This window comes from Microtus ochrogaster, chromosome 10 (genome assembly GCF_000317375.1).
Source record: "Microtus ochrogaster isolate Prairie Vole_2 chromosome 10, MicOch1.0, whole genome shotgun sequence".
Taxonomy (NCBI): domain Eukaryota; kingdom Metazoa; phylum Chordata; class Mammalia; order Rodentia; family Cricetidae; genus Microtus; species Microtus ochrogaster.
The window spans coordinates 54,948,328-54,961,776 of NC_022016.1; the positions used below are offsets into that span (position 1 = coordinate 54,948,328).

Genomic DNA, 13,449 nt, shown 5'->3' on the forward strand with positions numbered 1-13,449 from the left:
TGTCTTCTAATTTGTATGTGTGGGTGTTTTTGCCTGCATGTATAGGTCTATGTACCACTTATGTGCCTGGTGCTCTCAGAGGCCGGAAGAGGGTATTAGATTCCCTGAAACTGGAGTTAGAAATAGTTATGAGTCACCATGTCAGTGCTGGGAATCCAGGTCCTCTGGAAGAACAGCAGTCAATGCTCTTAACTATTGAGACACATCTCTAGTCCCACATGACATCATTTTTTTTTAATTGGATGTGTTGAGGACTCTGCCAGCAGAGAACTTTGCTATGTACAGACTCTCTCTGATGCCTGGGTTGGTGGTGATTCCCCTTACTCTCATCTAACTAAAGAAGAAAGGAGAGCATAGACGAGTTAAATTATTTGCCAGAAGTCCCAGAGTTGTTCATGTGCAGCAGAGCCGAGACTGCTCCACTCTTTCCTTTGGGTCCCTGCCGAGTGGGTGGCAGAGCAATGTTCCATCATAGGAAGCTGGTGGACATAGGATCTGAGCTGCCCTTCCAACGTGTGTAACTGTTGATTTCAGGCTATCCTGAAATCTCCAAGGTCAACCCTGGCTTCTAGGTCGAATCAGGGAAGGACGAGGGCGTGGGGCCGTCGTGGACATTTTGAGCCTCACCCACCTCCTGCTCTCCCCAGAATACACATTACTATGACAAGCGTTGGTCCTGTGAGCTCTTCCTGCTGGTGTCCATCAGCACCTCTGTGATCCTCATGCAGCACCTGCTTCCCGCCAGCTACTGCGACCTGCTGCACAAGGCTGCTGCCCATCTGGGCTGCTGGCAGAAGGTGGACCCAGCTCTTTGCTCCAACGTGCTGCAGCACCCGTGAGTTGCCCCACCCTGCCCTGTCCAACTACCCTAGTTCTCCCGGTCACAGTATGAAACTACTTCCCATCTTCTCGTTGACTCGTTCAGTTGGCCAGCAAATGGTTATTAAACTTGTCTTATATATTAGAACTTGGTATCTAGCATATGGTGGAGCTCTAGACAGACCTGTTCTTTGTGGGGAGCTTGCAGGTGTGCTGCACGTGGGAGGGCACAGGTGCTAATGCAGGGACGCACTGACTTTCTCTCTGGTTCACTTTCTGACTTCCTGCTCATGCATGCAGTCATTCTTTACTCCTGCCCACTCGTCCCTTACCCATTGCATTGTCTGCTCCTTCAGTCGGCATTCGCTTCTACCTACGCCATCCCAGGCCTGGGGCTCTGCTTCTGGCAGAGGAGCTTGCTCTTTGACCTGTAAGCTAAGGGGAGCTATAGAGGACTTTGCACAGTAGAAAGAACCTCTCCAGTGTGTTCTTTTCAAAACCTCAGTGAGGACAAGAAGCCGTTCTGTTAGCCCATGGCAAAGCCTGGCCAGGGAGGGAGAGCTGTAGGGGTGAAACAATACATGAAATCTCTAAGAAGTTCCCAGACTGATGCAGGAGGATAACCACATGAAAATTAGCTAAGATTGTGAGCAAAAGGCCTAGCTGCAGGCTAACACTGTTCCCAGAGCGGAAGTTCATGTCTCCCTGCACAGGTGCCCTGGGGTGCTGAGCTAACCTTCCTTCAGCCGAGTCCCTGTCACAATTACACTAATCTTCTCTCATTGATGGTTCTCATACCTGCAACTGAAGCCAGCCGAGAGGAGGCTTCTAGGACGGCTTTGTAGAGGGAGGCCAGCTAAGGTAGAAGCACAAACCGAGAGCTCCAAGGCCAAGTGCCTTGTATTAATGCTCCTGTCAATCAGGATCCTTTCCTGCTGGGTTTAGGAGGCTCAGAGAGAAGTGACCTTACTGAATGCTCCATAAGAGGCTTGGCTTACCCACCTATGCTGGAGAGAAGAAGGAACAGAAGGAGAGAATGTAGCCAGATGTAATGGCGCACGCCTTTAATCCCAGCACTTGGGAGGCAGAGGCAGTCTCTAGTTTGAGGCCAGTCTGGTCTGTAGAGTGAGTTCCAGGACAGTTAGGGCTCTACAGAGAAATCCTGTCTTGAAAAACCAGAAAAAGAAAAAAGAAAGCAAGCATGCTACCTGTCTGTATCTAACCCGGGACCCGACTAAGATCAAGATCCTTGCACAGCTTCCAGGCTGCTTGGCTGGAAGATGAGCCCCTCGTCTTTCGTCCTGTATATTAACGCACACTTGCCTCTAGCCAACCAGGCCGCTTGGTTCTCATGCTTTATGCCCTTCCATATCCAGCCTGTCCCTGTGGTAGCTTTCCCCGTGATAGCTTTTGCTTGGAATGTTCTTTCTATCTTTCCTTATTTCCCGGCCACCCAGATAACCCCAGGTGCCCTCCTCCGGAAAGGACCTCTCCTTCCAGTGCCCTGCACCATACTCCTTTCACTCGCTACCTTCTGTTCCTCTGTCTCCTGCCACTCATTCCAGGACTACAAGCCTCTGGAAACCATGGCTCTTGCCCATGTAACATGCAGCTGTCTCCTCTCTCCCATCGCAGTGCCTAGCTAGATTTCGTGTTTATTTTTATTTTTTCTAATTGTTAGATTCATTTATGGATATGAGTGTTTTGCCTGCATGCCTGGTGACCACAGAGGTCAGCAGAGGGTGTCGGATTCCCTGGAACTGGAGGTACAGATGGTTGTGAGCCACTGCATGGGTGCTGGGAATTTAACCCAGTTTCAAGAGCAGCTAGTGCTCTTAACTGCTGAGCCATTGCTCTAGCCCTATCTTTTTAATGTAAAATTTACATAGAGTGAAATATATAAACTACAAATTTTTTTTTTTTTGGTTTTTTGAGACAGGGTTTCTCCACAGCTTTGGAGCCTGTCCTGGAACTAGCTCTGTAGACCAGGCTGGTCTCGAACTCACAGAGATCCGCCTGCCTCTGCCTCCCGAGTGCTGGGATTAAAGGCGTGCGCCACCAACGCCCAGCAACTAAACTACAAATTTTACAATTTTTTGAGGGTTTTGTTTGTTTGTTTGGTTTTAGTTTTTTGGTTTTTTTCTTTTTCTCTCTCTTTTTTTTTTTTTTTGAGACAGGGTTTTCTGTGTAGCCCTGGCTTTCCTGGAACTTACTATATAGACCAGGCTGGCCTCAAGCTCAGAGATTTGCCTGCCTCTGCCTCCTGAGTGCTTGGAGTAAAGGTGTGTGCCACCATTCCCAGCTCTTTTAAAGTTTTGACAAAGGCATAAACATTCATTTAACCTACTACCTACATCAAGGCATAGTAAATTTCTAGCTCCATAAAAAATAATCTTCATGGTCCTTCCCAGGATAAACCGCCCCCAACACACACACACACACACACACCTACACCTAGCTACCTACCATTTCTTTCACCATAGGTTGGATTTTCCTGTTCTAGAGCCTTATATAAATAAAATTGTACATAAAATTTAGTTTGCATATTCCAGAACTTTATTTAAATGAAATCATAAGTAGACACTCCTGTGTGGTTAGTTGGGTTTTTTTGTTTTTGTTTTTGTTTTTTTTTTAATCAAGACAGGATTTCTCTGAATAGCCCAGCTGTCCTGGAACTTGTTCTGGCCTCAAACTTAGTGATCCACCTGCCTCTGCCTCCTAAGTGCTGGGATTAAAGGCGTATACCACCGCTGGCCTAAGTAATCACTCCTGTGTCCAGCTTCTTCCAGTCAGTGTTCTACCTTGTGGCCGTGTATTTAAGGGAATGAATCACTGCAGCAGAAGTATAGGGTGCACGAGAGATGCGGATAGCTGGAGGTGCCAGGTTTTGTGGCATGCCCTGAGGACACAGGCAGGAAGTAGATGCTGTCTACTTCCTAAAGGAATGATAAAGACTAGGAAGCAAATTAATGGCAAACCCGGGGAATGTAGACCAGTAAGTAGCAGGAACTTCAAGGAACAATAAAAGATACTCAGTTTTGTAGAGTTTGAGAAAGGCTTTCTGGAGGATGATAGGTTTGGAAAGATGAGAAAGAACCTTTCAGCTCGGCATCAGGAAGGTCAGTCTGTCTGGAGGGAGTGACTTAGGCAGGGATATGAGCAGTGCAGTGGATGTCAAGGATGCTGTATAGGAGTTCAAGAAGCCATGTCAAATCCCTGGGATCTTGCAGAACCTTCAGAACATTTTAAGAATTTTTTTTAAAGACTTATTTATTATGTATACAACATTCTGCCTCCATGTATGCCCGCACGCCAGAAGAGGGCGCCAAATCTCACTACAGATGGTTGTGAGCCACCATGTGGTTGCTGGGAATTGAACTCCGGACCTTTGGAAGAGCAGCCAGTGCTCTTAACCGCTGAGCCATCTCTCCAGTCCCCCCTTCAGAACATTTTAAACATTTATTCCTGGTTCTGGTGACCCCTAGGAGGTTACAAGTGAGGCAAGTAGGAAGGGAAAAGGGTTTTCTTCCTAACCCCTCACCCCTAGACATCTCAGTGCAGCGAATTACTTAGGGTTGTCATCCCATTTTATAGAGGAGGCAGCTGGGACCAGAGGCGGAGTCCTCTGGTGTCAGCGTGATAGAAATGGAAGTAGAGCCCTAGTGACCACCCTGTGCCCGATCCTCTAGTACCCATTTTCATGGATGAGCTGGGGACAAAGTGTACTCTTGGACTGTGCCTCCAGGTGGACTGAAGAGTGCATGTGGCCACAGGGTGTGCTAGTGAAGCACAGCAAGAATGTCTACAAAGCCGTGGGCCACTACAATGTCGCCATCCCCTCCGATGTCTCCCACTTCCGGTTCCACGTGAGTGCTCTTTTCTGGGCAGGAGGGTGGTACCTGATCTTCAGGGCAGGGAGTGGGTGGGTTTAACAGGATGATGATGGCTGTTCTCACTGTTTCCAAAACCCAGAGGAGGACGGTGCACACATGCAGCCAAAGGGTGTCCACACAGATGAGCATAGCTGCAGCTCCCTTGCTGCAGAGCACTGGCTAGAGGGAGAGATGCTCATATAATCAAAGAAAGGCTTCTGCGGGTCCTGGTGGCTTATGCCTTTAAGGCTACAACTCAGAAAGAGGGGCAAGGGGGGAAGACAGAGAGATCTTAGCAGTGGAGGGAATACTGCTGATTCCTTGCTGTATCCATGCATGTTTAACATAGTCAAGAGAAACTTACTGAGAAATTGGGAACTCATGCAAATGGCCTGAGTCAGCAGAGGGAAAAGGCTTGCTTGGCCTGACTCAGTAAGGCTGCTGGCCTCCAATCCCCTTTTCCAACACAAACTTCATGACACTTCTCTATTTGAAGGGCCTAGAATTCCCTTATTTCCTAGTGACCTCTACTGGAGCTGGAGGACCCTGTGGAGCCAGGGCACTAAGGGTCATAGCTTGGGAGACCATTAATCTGGGCAGTTATCTTCATATCTCAGAGAGAAAAGAGTCTTGTTCCTAGACTCACTGCCCAGGCCTGAACCCAGCATCCTGGTACCTTCAGCTCCCCCACTCCCAGTACAAGTTGGAGGTTCTTTTCCTTGCAGACTGAGATCCCTGGACATTTTTTTCTTGAATTCTACCTTCTGTTTTCCTTCCAGACACCTTGTAAGAGGTGTCACCATGTCCTCCATGCCTGCAGTAGATGCTGTAGTGCGCACTCAGACTTCCCATACTTGTGATGCCTAGCAACGAAAAATAAAGGAATGCCTTTCCATGCTGATGATACAAGATTTGCTGCGCTAAAGTCTGTTGCACATACAAAGCCCGGGTTCAGTCCCTAGCACTATTAAAAAAGAAATGGCAGGGGATTCTGATTTGTTCAAGTCAACAATACCGCAGAGGTTGACATTAAAAACAGTTGAGCGGAGCCGGTTGGTGGTGGCGCACACCTTTAATTCCAGCACTCGGGAGGCAGAGGCAGGCGGATCTCTGTGAGTTCGAGACCAGCCTGGTCTACAAGAGCTAGTTCCAGGACAGGCTCCAAAAACCACAGAAAAACCCTGTCTCGAAAAAAACAAAAAAAACAAAAAAAAAAAAAAAAAAACAGTTGAGCGGGGTATGGTGGTGCTTGTATCTAATCACAGCACTCAGGAGGCCAGTCTGGTAACAAATAAGTAAAAAGAAGTTGATTTTAGGCCAGAAAGAGTTTGAAATAGCAAGCAAGACTTCTTTCTCAGAGAAGGCTTTCCAGAAGAATCTTTAACAGCTTATGCGAAAGCAGCAGTACACTATAAGCAAAGACAGATGAGGTGGCAGAGTTCACCCCGACCTTGCACAGTCTTCCCCCACCCAAGTACACATGGGACCCCAAAGGCTTGTCCCCTTTACCATGCGCCAAGACCCCCTCATCCAAGGAACAGGTTTTGGAGCATGCCCTCTGGCCTCTGCCTACCCTTCCCTGGGTAGTTCTTTTTCAGCAACCCACTGAGGATCCTTAACATCCTCTTGCTGCTGGAGGGCGCCGTCATTGTCTACCAACTGTACTCCTTAATGTCCTCGGAGAAGTGGCACCAGACCATTTCACTGGCCCTCATCCTCTTCAGCAACTACTACGCCTTCTTCAAGCTGCTCCGGGACCGTCTGGTATTGGGCAAAGCCTACTCGTACTCAGCCAGTCCCCAGAGAGACCTGGACCACCGGTTCTCCTGAGCTCCAGGGTGATCCTCGAGAGAGCAGCCAGGCTTCACCCAAGGGCGTCCTGGCTAAGGGCTGTTGGGTTTGGTTTGGGGAGGGTGGGGGGAAAAAAACAAAAAACAAAAAAAATCCACCAGAGCTTTGTATTTTTGTTACGTAATGTTTCTTTCTTTGATAATTGATGTGATAAGAAGAAAAGAAGTCTTATTTTTATATTCCCAACAAGCCTGTGTCCTGTGGTACTTTCTCTTGTTTCTGCCTGTCAGGCACAGTCAGAGGTGTAGGCTTCTGCGCCGGAAGCTCCTCATGGCTTCTGTGGATCCCAGAGGCTGTGGTAACTGTGATTGCTTTGCTAACTGAAGGTCAGTTGTGTGCAGATGCTTCCGCGGATACTCCGTCAGCCTTGTCATCGTTTGGACAGCCCTAGGGAGATGTGTGCTGTCACTCCCACAGGTGAACTGAAACTCAGAGCTCTAATGAGTTGCCATGGTGATCAGCTGTGGAGTGATAGAGCTGGGTATAAAAATCCTCCGAAAGGTGTGCTCCTGTTGTCCTAGTGGGATATGTCTTGATTCTCCCAGCACGCAGTCACTGCAACCCTGCACTGTGCCTAGTGCCAAGCAGGACACTGTTTTACGGTGGGGAGGGAATGCCGGTAAGGTGGCTCACAGGGTCAAGGTCCTTCGCACCAACCCCAACAACCAGAGTGCAGTCCCTGGACTCAATGTGATGGAAGGAGAGAACTGGCTCCTGTGAGTTGTCCTCTAGCCCCTACACACACACACACACACACACACACACACACACACACACACATCAATGCAATTTTTACTTATTTTCAGATTTATTTTTTATGTATATGAGTGCTTTGCCTATATGGTCTGCACATGTGTACCTAGTGCCACTGGAAGTTACCAGACGACATTGAACCCCCTGAGATTGGAATTACAAATGATTTGGGAGCCACCAAATGTTTGCCAGTACTCAAACCCTGGTGCTCACAAGAGAAGGTTCTGAACTGCTGAGTCAACTCTCCACCCAATCAATGTAATTTTAAATCTTGTTTTAAGCCAGGTGTAGTAGCGCATGTCTTTAATCCCAGCACTCAGGAGGCAGCGGCAGGTGGATCTCTGAGTTTGAGGTCAGCCTGGTCTGCAGAGCCAGTTCCAGGATAACCTGAGCTACATAGTGAAAAACCAGAAAAAAGCAGCCCAGTGGGGAGGCTGTTGTGCTCTCCGCCTTCTGAGGTGGCAGTTGGGGTTACACTGGCCACTAGTGGGCATGAGGAGGAAAACACCCAGTGAGAGGAAAGGCTAGGGAGTTTGAGACACTCCAGGGTTGAGAGAGGACAAGCAGAGTGTGGTTCCTACCACATGGCAGTGAAGGAAACGAGAGGTCTCCGCGAAGGTCAGAGGCTGGATGAGGGGGCAGATGTTACTGTGAACAGGCTGTGTCCTAGAAACAGCTGTGGTTACTAGGCATAGTTTAGAATACTCTGAGGAGAAGGCATGCAGGGATGCCTACACCTTAGCCCTTCTACTTTTGGCCACAGGGTATGCAGATGCGCCCTGGTGGACAGGACAGAGATTTGACAGTTTAGCATGTACTGTCCCGGACATCGGGACAACAAAGACGGGGAAGATCTCTCTCCTCCCTTAGATGATGGGAAGACGGGAATATACCCTGGGACCCAATCAGTGGGCAAAGCTATAGAAAAGCAGAATACTGCTGCCAGAGCAGAGGATAGATACCCTGACCGGGAAGACAGGCAGCGGTGATCATAGAATTGGATCTAGGAAGGTTTACTGTATGGTCAAACAAGACAAGGGACGGTGCTGTGTTCCTGTGGCGGGAGCTGCATCTGCCTACACAGAGAAGCTAGGAGCTTTGTGCGCCAGATGTTTGAACATTCCTGAAATCAGACCGTGGGAAATTGCCAGGCAAAAGAGTGACACTAATGTATTCAGTTACCTTTCCTTGTGTGTGTGTGCTGATCTTTTTCATAGATATAGATATATAGATAAATACATATAATTTTCCTCTTCCAGAACTCAGGACTGAACCCAGGGCCTTGTGCTTGCTAGGCAGATACTCTACCAGTGAGCTACGGTTCTAACCCAAACACTAATGTTTTTGTTTATAAGTATTTGTGTGTGCATGTGCACAAGTGGGTGTGATTTTGTTACAGAAAGTGTGTAGAGCTAGTGAGCGAGTTTCAGAAGTTGGAAACCTTTGTGCCCCAGAAAGCCCAGGGGTGCAGCTCCAGTCGTCAGGCTTAGGCCATCGGCACTTTTCCCTGCCGAGCCCTCTCTCTGTCCTTAATGTCAGACGGGTCAGCAGATGGGTGAGGAGAACTGGGCCTGGAGATCTGTGAGATGAGGCAAATTAGCATGGCAAGTTCTGCTTGAAGGTAGACAGTTTTCCTTTTCCTCAAGTTGAGGCATAGAACTTCGACCTTTTGAGTTTTTATCCTTAATTGGCCAGGCCTGTGGGTAGACTTGGCAATTTGTTGTGATAGACCCCTGAGGACCAGATACAAGAGCCTTCATTTCCTTCCAAAAGATGGAGATTAAAAGATTGCACATAACCCCAGCTCTGTTGAGCTTAGGCATCAGCCTAACATTCCTTGATTCAAAAGGCAAAAGCTTTAATTTCCTCATTACTAGGAAAGGGAGTTTACTAGCCTATTAATTTTTGTTATTGTTGTTTCTTTATTCAGTAACCATAAGCCAGACACTGGTGGCCCTGGTGTTGAAGCAATACAGAACTGACCTCTACCCTTAATGAGGATTTTGGGCTCTGACACACACACACACACACTCACTGGAGAATCTTTTAAGCTCCTCTTGGTGTGATAGTACACACCTGTAACCTCAGCGCTGGGGAGGTGGACGGAGGGCCTCTGGAGTTCAAAGTCATCCTTATCTTCTTACTCTTCTCACCAGAGGATACTCTGGGATACTCGAAACCCTGTCTCAACAAACAAAAAAAGGCCTGAAGCCTTTCATCCCAGCTCTAGGAAGGCACAGGTAGGTGAATCTCTGAGTTCGATGTCTGCATGGTCTATTTTGAGAGTTACAGGCGAACCAGAGACTTAGAGAGAGACCCTGTCTCCAATGAACAAAAACGAGAAACAAACTCCAGTCTAATCTTGACTTATTTTCCTTATCTCCATAGCCTTGAACAAATCACTTCCCCTTTCTAGATGATCCTATATTCAGTTCTATATGGGCTTATTTATAAAAAAAAAAAAAGGAATATCTTTCTGGGAAAGGAAGCCTCCCCATAAAGAAAAAATTAAAACCAACAGCTGAGAGCTTGACACATTGTTCAGAATCTATCCCTTCTAGTCTTCCTCTAGCCTAGTCTGTTCTGTCCCCAGTTGACGCCTTTGGTGGCTGCGGTTCGCTTTAAACAGCCGCCCATCTCCAGGAGGGAAGGGGCGTGAGGGTTAAGAACGCGTTTTAGTACGGAGTAAAATGTTTGTCCCCATCAGGCCGCCGTCCCGCAGGTCCGCCATATTGTCTGCCGAAGCTGCCGCTGAAGCTACAGCTGCGGCCGCCGCCAAGTCTGAGCGAGCGGAGCCGCGATGGGTGAGTGAGGCAGCTCGGCAGACGGGTGCTCGGGCTGAGGTCTTGGGGAGCGGGGTCTGGCGAGGGCCTGTGTCCAGTCTGAAGCAAATGTCGGGAGCGTCCGGATGGATATGGGAGGAGAAATCAGGTCGGGAGTGCCCCTCAGGCCAGTTTCGGGCCGGCGTAGGGCCGCACGGGGAGCAGCCCCCGGGACGGGTTCCGGATGCCTGGTGCCCCCGGTGTCCCCACGTGGTGGCCTCGGGCTGGAGCTTGAGCCTCCCGGCGGTAAGCAGAGCCCGACCCGTTCGCCCCGCGCTTGCTGTGGAGCTGGGGAGCGGGTTCAGGGCGGCGGGCCTGGACGCCACCACGGGGAGCCTGCTCCGCTGGGCGTTTGGCCGCGGCGCTTCGGAGCGAGGTGAAATCTTAACTGGCCTACGTAGAGGGGGAGAGTCCTCTGGAGAGGAGACGCAGGGCAGGCCAGCTCCGGACCGGTAACCAAGGGCAGGCCGGGTCCACCACAGCTTGGGCCTTTGAAGGCCAGGAAAATGTCCCAGTCGGCGCAGAAATGGGCTGGTTCTGGTAGACTCTGTGTCAGGCTTCGTAGTGTTTAGAAAGCCCAAAGCCAAGATTTTTTAGCATAGACAAGCCAGAGACTTGAGGTTTCTGGGCCAACTCTGGTTAGGAGGAAAGAGAGACCTGTTGATCTTTTGTAAAAGAAGACTCTGGATACGAAGGCCGTTGCCCAAAAGAGTCGATGTTGAAGCCTTTGAATTCAGAAACGAAACCAGCATGGTAATTTATTGCTGTCAGTAAAATCTGCTTAAATTTGCTAATATGTATGTTCAGGCACTGTTGTCTGCGCTTAACGTGTCGTGTTTAACCTAATTTCAATCTAGTGGGATAGTTGCTGCTGCTGTTCCTGTTTTACGGATTGGGGAAACTGAGGCTTAGAGTGGTAAAGTAACTTATCCAAGGTCACACAGTGATTAAAACTGGGTGCTCTCTCAGCCCTGATCTAGGCTTTAAATGCTGCTTTTTTTGTGGCCTGGCCCCCTAGTGGTGGGCTGGAGGAAGGAAGGGACGGTTTTAACCCTACATCAAGTTGTGAAGGTGTTTTGTTATGGGTGCAGGTGGAAATCTTCAGTCTGAATGAAGCTGAAAAGGCTAAGGGTGAATGGCTGACCCGCGCCAATTTTAAGAGTGGCACCTACATGCATTTCTGAAACTTCGTATGCTCTCTGATCCTAGGGAAACACACATTATTTTCCCTGCCTGTGATTTTCCAATCAGATCTGGCCTCCCACTTCCCACATCTCATCCAGTGACTTAATGCACAAACCCAATCGCATAGGGAAGGTATCTAGCAGTCTGCAAAAGGCCCATGTTCTGTGCTTTCTCTTCGCTAGGAAGAGTGTATCAGGAGCCTCGCCCGCTCCGTAGATAGCGTTGCGCTCTTCCCCACCTTCAGTAATAGCAGTCCGTTCCCCTCAAGAGCCCTCTGGAGAGTCTAAGAATGATTTAGGAGCCCACCTGGAGCCCTGGAAGGACAGGGGTGATCTGTGAGGTTCAGTTTTACAGATTGAAAAACAACAGCAAAGAAGATGATGAAGCTAGTGAGCAGCAGCCAGGAGTGTGAGTCTTCCACACCTTACCGCACAGCAGCCTCCAGGGTTTAAGGTGCAGTCGGGCGGTGGTGGCAGGCACTTTTAATCCCAGCACTTGGGAGGCCTAGGCAGGAGGATCTCTGAGTTCAGAGCCAGCCTGGGCTTCATAGAAGAAAAAAATGAGGGAAAAAAAAAAGTTGTTAAGTTAGTATTTTCTTTTTTTTTTTTTTGGTTTTTCGAGACAGGGTTTCTCTGTGGCTTTGGAGCCTGTCCTGGAACTAGCTCTTGTAGACCAGGCTGGTCTCGAACTCACAGAGATCCGCCTGCCTCTGCCTCCCGAGTGCTGGGATTAAAGGCGTGCGCCACCATCGCCCGGCAAAGTTAGTATTTTCTATGTTAGAATGTGAGGTGAAAGTTCTTCGGTGCAAGAAGACCTGACCACGGTCCCAGAAAGAGTTTTTAGTACTGAGTCAGGAGGTGGCTTCTAGTTTAACTTCAGTGATCAGACTAAAGTAAGGATATATTTAATCACAGTGTGTAATCCTAGGTAGTTTGGGTAATCCCCATTACAGCAGTGAATTGATGCTTTGAGACGATTAGGTAAGTAGTGAAGGCTAATGAGCGAGGCCCATTGGGTACTGGTTATAATACAGCTGGAGTCTGCTCTAGTGCCTCCCAGGGCCTGTGCTGGTGAAGCTATAGACACAGCTTTGCTCTTGGTCATCCCTAGCAAAGATCTCCTCCACTTGAATTCCGGTGGGTGCTAGTAACTAATCACCTTTCCCACTGTCCTGCTAACTGGGAATTTGGCATTCTCTCCCAACATCCAGGAAGTGGGTCTTGAAAATGTGACCTAAACCAGTCGTTGTCATTTTGTTATCCTATGCAGTGGTTGATTTGAGCTGCTTAGATCTGAAGAGAAGTCTGAGGACGTCTGGAAGAACCTTTTTTCCAAGACAAGATTTCTCTGTGTAACAGTCCTAGCTGTCCTGAAACTAGCTCTGTAGACCAGGCTGGCCTCAAAGTCCCAGAGATTCCCCTGCCTCTACCTCCCAAGTGCTGGAATTAAAGGCATGCGCCGCCACCACCCAATTGAACCTTTCTTATTTAAAGCTGACTTCCTGGCATTTAAAAAAAAAAAGATTTGCAAATTTGTATTTTAAACTGGTTTTTACTAAAGAATGAGAGTTTCAGAAAAGACCAAGGAAAACTGCGTCTGTGGAGCGCGCTAGGGGACCAGCACCCTTCCAGGTACTTTGCCTACTAACTCACTTAACTCTCAGGTTCTCAGGAATGCTACTGCTGAGCTCTGCTCCCAGTCTTAGCACACCTCTTGTGACCTCTTGTATGTCTGTGCCTTTATTTTCTGGGGGTGGGGTGGGGGAAGGTTGTTTGGTTTTTGTGTTCTTGTTTTTTGGGAAGTCTGGGTATTGAACCCAAGCAGAGTCATAGAATTGTCCTAAATAGCCATGTACCACAGAACTTCAGTGGAAAGATTAAGTCTGTAAGATCATAACGAAGCTAAAAATCTCACTGGTCCAGAGAACATATAGCTGAAGAGACTTTTGTCGATCTTAATGATTTCTTTAAAAGTGAAGTCATTAGCCCGGCATGGTGGCTTACATCATTTGTTCCAGCCACTCAGAAGGGTGAAGCAAGGGTTGTTTGAGCCCAACGATTGAAGGAGCCTGGGTAACACAAGACTGTCTCAAAGAAGTTTGAGCTGGGTGGTGAAATGCCTCAGAAAACAAAGGGCAAAGCCGGGCG

At 48.5% G+C, this 13,449-nt stretch overlaps 2 protein-coding genes across 3 annotated transcripts in view; both read left to right on the plus strand.

Moving 5' to 3' along the window:
• Tmem39b (transmembrane protein 39B) overlaps positions 1-6,637 on the plus strand; it is a 24,009-nt gene extending 17,372 nt beyond the window's left edge. The window contains exons 7-9 of the mRNA XM_005353178.2: positions 648-835; positions 4,565-4,685; positions 6,279-6,637. Coding sequence (XP_005353235.1) covers positions 648-835; positions 4,565-4,685; positions 6,279-6,521 — 552 coding nt within the window. The 3' untranslated portion in view covers positions 6,522-6,637. The remainder of the gene's footprint in view (positions 1-647; positions 836-4,564; positions 4,686-6,278) is intronic.
• A 3,374-nt stretch (positions 6,638-10,011) lies between these two features.
• The window catches only part of Kpna6 (karyopherin subunit alpha 6), a 32,412-nt gene continuing 28,974 nt past the window's right edge, over positions 10,012-13,449 (plus strand). The window contains exon 1 of one of the 2 annotated variants that reach the window (XM_005353179.2): positions 10,012-10,099. In XM_005353179.2, coding sequence (XP_005353236.1) covers positions 10,096-10,099 — 4 coding nt within the window. In that variant the 5' untranslated portion in view covers positions 10,012-10,095. Of the gene's footprint in view, positions 10,100-10,787; positions 10,871-13,449 lie in introns of those variants that run through there. The other variant, XM_026782065.1, reaches the window with a different exon arrangement.